This window comes from Cucumis melo, chromosome 8, assembly GCF_025177605.1.
Source record: "Cucumis melo cultivar AY chromosome 8, USDA_Cmelo_AY_1.0, whole genome shotgun sequence".
In the NCBI taxonomy this organism is placed as follows: Eukaryota; Viridiplantae; Streptophyta; class Magnoliopsida; order Cucurbitales; family Cucurbitaceae; genus Cucumis; species Cucumis melo.
In genome coordinates, this window is record NC_066864.1 from 11,730,341 (window position 1) to 11,741,275 (window position 10,935).

At 43.9% G+C, this 10,935-nt stretch overlaps 1 protein-coding gene across 1 annotated transcript; it reads left to right on the plus strand.

Annotated features, from left to right (window-relative positions):
* Nucleotides 1–374: 374 nt before the first annotated feature.
* LOC103495828 (uncharacterized) lies at nt 375–1,338 on the plus strand. Its single transcript, XM_051089245.1, has 2 exons — nt 375–797; nt 876–1,338. The coding sequence occupies exons 1-2, from the start codon at nt 592–594 to the stop codon at nt 1,084–1,086; spliced, it is 417 nt and encodes a 138-aa protein (XP_050945202.1). The 5' UTR covers nt 375–591; the 3' UTR covers nt 1,087–1,338.
* Nucleotides 1,339–10,935: the final 9,597 nt, after the last annotated feature.

Below are 10,935 nucleotides of genomic sequence, written 5' to 3' on the forward strand. Positions count from 1 at the left end.
AACTTGTTTCTTATATGATTTTACCTTCTTCGACTTCTATGAGATGTCAACAGTCTCAATTCTTGGAATTGGAGAGGTACGTCCATAAGAATTGTAAGATTTCAATTACCATAGCCTTAAAAGTGGAGAAGCCAATATCTCCATGCGTTATTCTGTTCACCAGGCCATTGGTGTGTGAGAGAGAGATACATTTCTAGTCTGCTACCTTAGGTGGACTGAAGTTGGTGAGAATATATTGAGGTTGTCAAGGGAATTCTATAGGTACATGCAACAAACAATTTGTTTCCATTTCGAACATACTTAAGTATAAACCCGACTAATGTATGGTGTTTTGTTATGTGTAGCACTGAATAGATTTGTTGAGGATTAAATGCTCACTTCTTTCAAGGAGTTCAGGGGCGACTGTCATAGACAATTCAAAAAGTATAGAGACCCTAAACAGGCACGTACCAACTTATCGCACAGATTGGTGGGACGTCTAGAAGATTGGCAATCAATACATGAGCCATGCATTTCAGGTGAGACTTATATATTGTAATGGTACATTATTTCATTTAACTTTTTGTATATATTAATTTAACAATTATTTCCATGCATGAGCAATCACGAACGAACAAGGTTGCTAAGCTACTAGACAAAAGTAGCCTTACAATCATAATAGCGGGTCCAACTCGTTTATACAACGACAACACGAGCTCATTGAGAAACATGGTCAGCCAATCGATCTTGTGGAGTTATTCAAGGAAACACACCCTTGAAGTGGCCAATTCGTTTCGCAGGCCATTGAGGATGCGCATGTAAGTTTAAGCGGTACTTGTGTCTTATTTTGTATTTTTATTTATCTCTTTATAGCTTGATTACAAAATTTATTGTAGAATCAGATGCTGGAACTTTAGTCACAGCCCATCCGAGAGGGTTCTCAACCACTCTATGAGGACGAGATATGTGAAAAAGATTTGGGTAAACGACCAAGCTACTCAAAAGGTCTGGGTTGGGTACCTAAGCCCAAGTCCCGCAAGAGTTGTGCTAGCAGTTCTTCGACCTCATCTTTCCAAGCTAAAGAGGTCGAATAAGCTAAAGTCTTGATTGCAACAAAGAGTCGAGCTTGATGAAGCTAAAGGGATGATTGAAGAATAGAGAAGGACATCGAAGCTGCACATACAACAAAAGGAAGAAATGAAGAAGATGATAGAAGAAATGAGTCAAGCACAGAGGGGACCATGAGCTCTTGCGGTACGTATTTTTCAATTATTAAGTTTTTACTTTGCATTATTTAGTGATATGTGTATCTAAACTTACTTTTGTATCATTATAGGTGTGAACTTTTTGTAATATGACGTACGTGGCCATTAGGAGACAAATGTATTTTTTCATTTCTATATTTATTTTGGATTTGGTATTTTATAGAATTATTTACTAATTTATTGCTTATTTTATACAATTTAATTCAATTTAAATTGAATTAGAACTGAATAGAATACTATATGATTGAATAAAGAATAATTGAATAAAAATATATTTAAATTATCTCCTGACACACATAAGGTGTCGAAAGTGATGTCATTTCCCTGACGCTTGATCAAAAGCGTCGCGTGAAAGGTTTCTGACGTTGCGTCTGGAAATATCTTTTCCTGATGTCTAAAGAGGAAGTCAACCGTGTATTATTGTCAACGTATAGGTGTCACGTCGGGGATCATGTTTTTTTGATGTTGTATTAACGTCGGCCATAGAGACATCCGAAGAAGTGTATTTGCAACGTTGTGCTAGTTGCAAGTTGGGAATAGTTCTTTTAATGCATTTCTTTCGATATTCTTCTCGACGTCAATTTGTACATCGGAGAAGCCTTCCTCGACGCCCTTTCCAATCTTCGTGGATGCATGACAGTGTCGAGAGTTTCACGACTTATTGTAGTGTGATGATTAAAACTTACAAAAAAAGAATTTTGAACTTTTGTCAAATAGCTAATCATAAAGGAGATACAATAGGTAGAGCCATTGAAAAATGCTTCGAAAGTTGGGGTATTGATTTTTACCTTAAGCATTGATAATACGAATTCAAATGATGTAGCCATTGCATATTTGGTTAAAAAGTTTAAAGGTAGAAATGGGTTGGTGTTTCATGGTGAATTTACTCACATTAGATGTCGTGCTTATATTCTTATTTTAATTGTTATCGATGCTTTAAAAGATGAGAAATTGTATTGGATAGCACTATGAGAATAGGTTTTAGCAATTATGACACATACTTTTCAAATTTTGCAAATATGATAATTTTTAATATCTAAAATATTTTGAAGATATTTTCTATTTTAAATTTTTTATTATGCCCAAACTGCCCCATGCATTCTTCTCTCTTTATTGATCATCTCTCTCCAATGCTTCATTTTCCACTTTCTCTTCTTCTTTTTTGTCAATCTCTATATCATATTTGTATACATAATGAAAAATTAATCTAATAATAAAAATGTTTGTGTTTCGGTTGGTTTTCTGTAGGTTCTCTAAAAAAAACAATAAAAAAATCTGTCATTCACTCAATCTTCGTTTTTGACATCTTCATCTCCTTCTTCTGTTCTTCACATTTTTTTATCCAGATTTTCAATCATCATTTTTTTTTGTTAAATCTAAGTTCTTTCTTTAAATTTCTTTCAAATGGTTGCTTTCAAATATGACAACATTATCATAGTACATCAAGGGTATCAAACATATGAACTACAACAAGTGTATCGGTGAAAGTATAAAATGTTTATCAGTAGTATATTAAGTGTATCAAACTTATTAAGTGTATTAAATCTAATCAAGTGTATCAACAATGTAATATATTGTGCTTAGTGCATAAAGTGTCTTTAATTGATTAAGTGTATTTGAAAAGCTTAACAACTGTATCAACAACATATCTAGCGTATCAAATCAATGATGTGTATCAAGTGTTATTTAATTCATCAAGTGTATCAACAAAGCATAACAAGTGTATCAACAACACATCAAGTGATGCGTGGAAATGTTGATAATTCTAGTGGGCAGTTTTGTAATTTTTCATTTTTCAAATGTGGACTGAACAAATTTTGCCATTTTTGAAAATTTAAAAGTAGTGTGCTATGGAACTAATTTTTCAAACTAATTTTGTTAAATTTGCAAGAGCGCAGCCCCTTAAAGATTTTCCTGTGTCTATCATTTGAATAAAAAATGTTGTGAAGTATATAAGGTTATCTCCTACAAGACTGCAAATATTTAAAGATGTTGCTAAAGAAGATAAGATGTCAACAAAAAGTTGTCCTATGATGGATATTCCAACGCAATGGAATTCAACTTTTCACTATGTTAGATGAAGCGATGAAGTGTCAAAATATATTTGAATGATTAGAGAAGCATGACCTTAATTATTTGCCAAATGATGATATTCCTATCGTTGAAGAGTGAGATTATGCAAAAGTGTTTGTAAAGTTCCTAAAAGACTTTTTCAGAGCTAACGGTAAAGTTTTCAGCCTCTATGTTCGAAACTTTAAACATAGTTTTTCATGAACTTTATTTGATCCAAGAAATAATTTGTGAATGCCAATTGTATGAAGAATCCATTATTGAGTCAGATGTGTAACACCCCAATGATCTCATGTCGTTCATTTTTTAAATTCAATTATTTATTTTTATTTTATTCATCTATTTGTTTATAATTAAATAATGAAACTTATGTCATCAAGATGTGAATTTTTCCCCTTTTAAAATATTAAGCAAATTTCAACTTTAATTATACTTGGTAATTAAAGATTTAATTGGTATTTGGAAGTTGAGGGAAAGGAGGAATTTGGGGGAAATATTGGTAAATTAGAGAGAGAAGAGTGAAATTTGGAATTTATTAAAGAAGAGAAAAAGAGGGGAATTTATTTTATAAAAGGAAAAGGAAAGGAAAAGAAAAGGAAAAGAAAAGGAAAAGAAAAAGGAAAAAGAAAAAGAGAAAGAAGAAGAAGAAGCCGAGAAACCCTAGCCACGCCGCCGCCGCCGAGTCGACGCACATCGTCCCAGCCGCGTCGGAGATCAGGTCAAGTCGAGCCGTCGCACGCCAGCCGTCGCCCGAAGCCGCGTTACACCCGTGCCTGCGCCGCGCCGCATCGATCCGAGGGAGAGCAGCTGAAGCCGCGTCGCCGAGCCGCCCAGTCCCATCGTGCGCAACCGCCAACCACTGCGTGAAGCCGCGCACTGCCAAGTCACCGACCCGCAGCAGTCGACGGCGTCAGCCGCGCGCCTCCAGCCGTGAAGCAGAACCCGCGTTTCGGCTGATCTGCGCCCGCCCGTCGGCCCGAGTCCAAAACCGACCCGCGCCGCCCGCCGAACCCGAACTCCGCGCGCGCGCCTACTCCAAGCCGAGCCGCGCCTCCCTGCTGACGTGAGCCGAGCCGCTCGCGCAAGCCCCTTTCGCCAGGACTGAGCCGAGCCGATTCTGTCCTTCTTCCAGCCGAGCCGCCAAGACAATTTTGGCTCCTTCCACCTAGTTTTTGGTAAATTTCCAAATTCCCTAGCCTGCCCAGTAATTAAATGAGTTAATTTGGAAATTTAATTAATTTAATTACTTTCCTCAAGAAGCAACTTGGACCAAATAGCTGCTGCAGCTTAGGACTTCCTCAGTAGGAACTCATCTAGCAACATCTCGAGGTAAGAGATTTCTACTACTAGACCCATGAACAAATTGTAAGATTTCGCATACTGTGAGATATGCATACTGATGATTGACCGTATGGTGTATTGAACTGTTGACTGTATGACGATGTTATGATATTAATGCTCAGTAGTATGTGGCCGTATGTTGTGTTGAACTGCTGACTGTAGGAGGACGTTGTGATACGAATGCTCGGTAGCATATGACCGAAATGTTTGGAATTGTTCTGACGATGTAGAGACTGTTGAGGAAGGGAAGGGAGCTAGTGTTCACTATTTCGTCATAGTTGTATGATGATGAGATGTATATGTATGTTAAGACTAGGGTCCCTGTTAGCAACCCAGTAGAGTCGTACCTGCATGGGTGTCCTTCGGGATCACCACCTATTGAGGACTGTGTGGTCCGACGGGACGCCAGTCTAGCATGATATAGACATGACTCGAGTGACTCGACGGGGTCCTCGCATCCCGACTGTCCTAGGTGTCCCCGGGCACCGAAGACCAGAGTTTCGTTCCTACGGGAGCGCATGTTGCACGTGTTCGGGAACGTGCCAGAGATTGGGTACCAGTTTTCAGGACTCGATAGGGAAGCCAACAGGCACCTAGTGGGACTAGTAGTGGGTCCCTTACTGAGTATTTTTATACTCATTCTCTTCATTTTATGTTTTCAGGTAGAGGACGAGGTAAGGGCAAAGGCAAGCTGGCGAGCGACGTGAAGTGACCGTGGCGAGCCATAGGGGTTTTCCTGCTTCCGCACATGTTTTACTTTACAGTTAAATTCATGTTTCGGCTTTCTGCATATTTACTTTGGTTATTTTTGTAGATAGGGCCCGCTTAGGGATTTTAAACTTAACTCGTATTTCTACATGTTACCTTAACTATCTTTCATAAATACATTTGCTAGATTTCTTTGCATTTATTTACACCAGATTTTATGACTTAAACACTGATCCTAGATTCAGTAACCACTTCGATTCAGCATAAAGAGTCGGGTCGTTACAGTTGGTATCAGAGCGCAGTGTTTTAGGTCCTGTAGACTGACTTATGATGTAAGTCATTTTGTTTTGATTTTTACCTCACCCTATGGCTATACGGTCCTTCGTCACTCGCCAGGTATGCCTAAAGCTTTACAAATATTAAGATTATAATGTTGCCTGATTAGATTAGACTTAGAGTGAGAATATTGAGCTCTAGTGGTGAAAAATTTGTTGGTGAATTTTAGGAAGAATGCCGCCACGTAGAGGTGCACGCCGAGGAGGTGGCAGGGGAGGCAGAGGAGCCGGTCGTGGCCAACCGGCGGAGCAACCTGCCGCGCCGCCAGTCAACCCCGACGTACCAGTCAACCCTAATGCACCGGTCACTCAGGCGGATCTCGCCGCAATGGAGCAGCGTTACCAGGCCATGCTGCAAGCTGCTCTAGCGCCGTTCCTCGCTGCTCAGCAGAACCAGGCCGCCCCTGTTCAGGACCAGCCTGTAGTCCCTCCAGCCCCTGTTCAGGACCAGCCCGTCATCCCTCCAGCCCCGGTGGAAGCTCAGCCGGTGCCAGTACAACTGTCAGCTGAGGCCAAGCACTTGAGGGATTTTAGGAAGTACAACCCGAAGACTTTCGACGGATCCTTGGACAACCCCTTTAGAGCCCAGCTGTGGTTGACATCCATAGAGACGATCTTCAGGTACATGAAGTGCCCAGAAGACCAGAAGGTGCAGTGTGCAGCTTTCTGTTTGGAGGATAGGGGGACTGCCTGGTGGGAGACTGCTGAGAGGGCGCTGGGAGGAGATGCCAGCAAGATCACATGGGAGCAATTCAGGGAGAGCTTTTATGCTAAGTTCTTCTCTGCCAACGTGAAGCACGCCAAGCTCCAAGAATTCCTAAACTTGGAGCAAGGCAAACTGAGCGTGGAACAGTATGATGCCGAGTTCGACCTGTTGTCCCGTTTTGCCCCTGATGTGGTAAGGGATGAGGCCGCCAGGACTGAGAGATTTGTTAATGGCCTCAGGTTAGACCTCCAGGGTTTTGTACGAGCTCTTCGACCAACCACTCATGCGGATGCTCTACGCATAGCACTGGATCTGAGCCTGCATGAGAGAGCTGGTCAATCTAAGGTTGTCGGCACAGGGTCAGCCTCGGGACAGAAGAGGAAGGCGGAGGCGCAGCCCGACGTAATACCACAGCGGACTCCGAGGTCAGGAGGTGTCTTCCAGAGACACCGTCGGGAGCTGGCAGCAGCTGGGAGAACTTTGAGAGAGCTACCCACTTGTACTACCTGTGGGAAGGTCCATGGAGGACAATGTTTAGCTGGGAGTGGAGTCTGCTTCAGGTGCAGGCAGCCGGGGCACACTGCTGATGCGTGTCCTCGGAAACCCTTAGAGACGACGCCACGTCAGCCTTCTGCTCCCCAGCAGGGGAGAGTCTTTGCCACGAATCGGCAGGAGGCCGAGCGAGCTAGTACGGTGGTGACAGGTACGCTCCCAATCTTGGGGCATTATGCTTTGGTACTATTTGACTCGGGGTCATCGCATTCATTTATATCCTCTATTTTTGTCAAGCATGCGGGTTTAGAAGTAGAACCGTTGGGTAGTGCCTTGTCTGTCTCTACTCCTTCTGGAGAGGCCCTTTTGTCTAAGGAAAAAATAAGGGCATGTTGGGTAGAAATAGCAAACCATACCTTGGATGTAACCTTACTGGTGCTAGATATGCAAGATTTCGATGTAATTTTAGGCATGGATTGGTTGTCCACTAACCATGCAACCATAGACTGTTTCAATAAGGAAGTAGTCTTTAACCCTCCTTCAGGGGATAAGTTTAAATTTAGAGGAGCAGGCATGGTAGGTATACCCAAGGTCATCTCAGCAATGAAGGCGAGTAAGCTACTTAGCCAGGGTACTTGGGGTATCTTGGCAAGCGTAGTAGATGTGGCAGAACCAGAAGTTTTCCTATCTTCCGAACCAGTAGTAAGGGAGTACCCTGACGTTTTCCCCGACGAACTCCCAGGACTTCCGCCTCCTAGGGAGGTAGACTTCGCCATCGAGTTAGAGCCCGGCACCGCCCCTATCTCTAGAGCTCCTTACAGAATGGCCCCAGCCGAATTAAAGGAGTTGAAAGTCCAGTTACAGGAGCTGTTGGACAAGGGCTTTATCCGGCCCAGTGTATCACCGTGGGGAGCCCCAGTGTTGTTCGTGAAGAAGAAGGATGGGTCGATGCGCCTTTGCATTGACTACCGAGAGTTGAACAAGGTGACAGTTAAAAACCGCTACCCCTTACCCAGGATTGAGGACTTGTTTGACCAGTTACAGGGGGCCACCGTCTTTTCCAAGATCGACCTGCGATCAGGCTATCACCAGTTGAGGATTAGGGACGGTGATATTCCCAAGACGGCCTTTCGTTCGAGGTACGGACACTACGAATTCATAGTGATGTCCTTTGGTTTAACTAATGCCCCTGCAGTGTTCATGGACCTGATGAACAGGGTGTTTAAGGACTTTCTAGACCAATTCGTCATAGTCTTCATTGACGATATCTTGATCTATTCCAAGACTGAGGCCGAACACGAAGAGCACTTGCACCAAGTCTTGGAGACCCTTCGAGCTCATAAGCTATACGCCAAGTTCTCCAAGTGTGAGTTCTGGTTAAAGAAGGTGACATTTTTAGGGCACGTGGTTTCCAGTGAGGGAGTCTCGGTGGACCCAGCTAAGGTCGAAGCGGTGACCAACTGGCCTCGACCGTCTACAGTCAGTGAGATTCGCAGTTTTCTGGGTCTGGCAGGATACTACAGGAGGTTTGTAGAAGACTTCTCACGCATAGCCAGCCCATTGACCCAGTTGACCAGGAAGGGAACCCCTTTTGTCTGGAGCCCAGCATGTGAGAGTAGTTTCCAAGAGCTTAAGCAGAAGCTAGTGACGGCACCAGTCCTGACAGTGCCTGATGGGTCGGGAAGTTTTGTGATCTATAGTGATGCCTCTAAGAAAGGACTGGGATGTGTCCTGATGCAGCAAGGTAAGGTAGTTGCGTATGCCTCACGCCAGTTGAAGAATCATGAGCAGAACTACCCTACCCACGACTTGGAGTTGGCAGCTGTAGTCTTTGCACTGAAGATATGGAGGCACTATCTGTACGGTGAGAAGATTCAGATTTACACCGACCACAAGAGCCTGAAGTATTTCTTCACTCAGAAGGAGTTGAACATGAGGCAGAGGAGGTGGCTCGAGTTGGTGAAAGACTACGACTGCGAGATCCTGTACCATCCAGGTAAAGCAAATGTAGTGGCTGACGCGCTGAGTAGGAAGGTTGCACATTCAGCAGCGCTAATCACGAAGCAGACCCCCTTACTCAGGGATTTGGAGAGAGCCGAGATTGCAGTCTCAGTAGGTGAGGTTGCCGCACAGTTGGCTCAGTTGACAGTTCAGCCAACCTTGAGGCAAAGGATCATTGCTGCTCAGCTGAGTGATCCTTACTTGGCAGAGAAACGTCGTATGGTAGAGACGGAGCAAGGTGAAGAGTTCTCTATATCCTCTGATGATGGCCTTATGTTTGAGGGGCGCCTGTGTGTGCCGGAAGACAGCGCAGTTAAGACAGAGCTTTTGACTGAGGCTCACAGTTCCCCGTTTACCATGCACCCTGGGAGTACGAAGATGTACCAGGACTTAAGGAGTGTCTATTGGTGGAGGGGCATGAAGAGGGATGTAGCAGAGTTCGTCAGTAGGTGCTTGGTGTGCCAGCAGGTGAAGGCACCTAGGCAGCATCCAGCAGGGTTGTTGCAACCCTTGAGTGTGCCAGGGTGGAAGTGGGAGAGTGTGTCGATGGACTTTATCACGGGACTGCCCAAGACCTTGAAGGGCTACACGGTGATCTGGGTTGTGGTCGACAGACTCACGAAGACAGCCCACTTCGTGCCAGGGAAATCCACGTACACTGCCAGCAAGTGGGGGCAGTTATACATGACGGAAATAGTAAGACTGCACGGAGTACCAGTATCCATCGTTTCAGACAGGGATGCCCGTTTCACTTCGAAATTTTGGCAAGGGCTCCAACTTGCATTAGGTACGAGGCTGGACTTCAGCACGGCATTCCACCCTCAGACTGATGGTCAGACAGAGAGACTGAACCAGATTTTGGAGGATATGCTGCGGGCCTGTGTGCTAGAGTTTTCAGGAAGTTGGGACTCCCACCTGCATCTAATGGAGTTCGCCTATAATAACAGTTACCAGGCTACCATTGGTATGGCTCCGTTTGAGGGTCTGTATGGCAAGTGCTGTAGATCCCCTGTCTGCTGGGGCGAGGTTGGAGAGCAGAGGATGCTAGGCCCCGAGTTAGTGCAGACTACCAATGCAGCCATACAGAAGATCCGAGCTCGTATGCTGACCGCACAGAGCAGACAGAAGAGTTACGCTGATGTACGACGTAAGGACCTCGAGTTTGAAGTGGGAGATATGGTCTTTTTGAAGGTAGCACCGATGAAGGGCGTTCTGAGGTTCGAGAAGAAGGGGAAGTTGAGTCCACGTTTCGTGGGGCCATTTGAGATACTGGAACGGGTTGGCCCTGTGGCTTATCGTTTGGCCTTGCCCCCATCCCTCTCAGCAGTGCATGACGTATTCCATGTCTCCATGTTGAGGAGGTATGTCGCAGACCCGACGCACATCGTGGACTTCGAGCCCCTACAGGTCAGTGAGAACTTGAGCTATGAGGAGCAGCCTGTCGAGATCTTGGCAAGAGAGATCAAGAAGCTTCGTAGTCGAGATATTCCACTAGTCAAAGTCCTTTGGCAGAACCATGGAGTTGAAGAGGCCACGTGGGAGAGAGAAGAGGACATGAAGACCCAGTACCCAGAGCTGTTCGAGGAGTAGAGCTTTCGAGGACGAAAGCTTTCTAAGGGGGGAAGTATGTAACACCCCAATGATCTCATGTCGTTCATTTTTTAAATTCAATTATTTATTTTTATTTTATTCATCTATTTGTTTATAATTAAATAATGAAACTTATGTCATCAAGATGTGAATTTTTCCCCTTTTAAAATATTAAGCAAATTTCAACTTTAATTATACTTGGTAATTAAAGATTTAATTGGTATTTGGAAGTTGAGGGAAAGGAGGAATTTGGGGGAAATATTGGTAAATTAGAGAGAGAAGAGTGAAATTTGGAATTTATTAAAGAAGAGAAAAAGAGGGGAATTTATTTTATAAAAGGAAAAGGAAAGGAAAAGAAAAGGAAAAGAAAAGGAAAAGAAAAAGGAAAAAGAAAAAGAGAAAGAAGAAGAAGAAGCCGAGAAACCCTAGCCACGCCGCCGCCGCCGAG

Excerpts from the sequence above, each read along its gene's own strand:
- LOC103495828 (XM_051089245.1), top strand. The coding sequence starts at position 592 with ATGCATGAGCAATCACGAACGAACAAGGTTGCTAAGCTACTAGACAAA. Across the intron at positions 798-875 it reads AGGCCATTGAGGATGCGCAT|AATCAGATGCTGGAACTTTA; the intron begins GTAAGTTTAAGC and ends AATTTATTGTAG.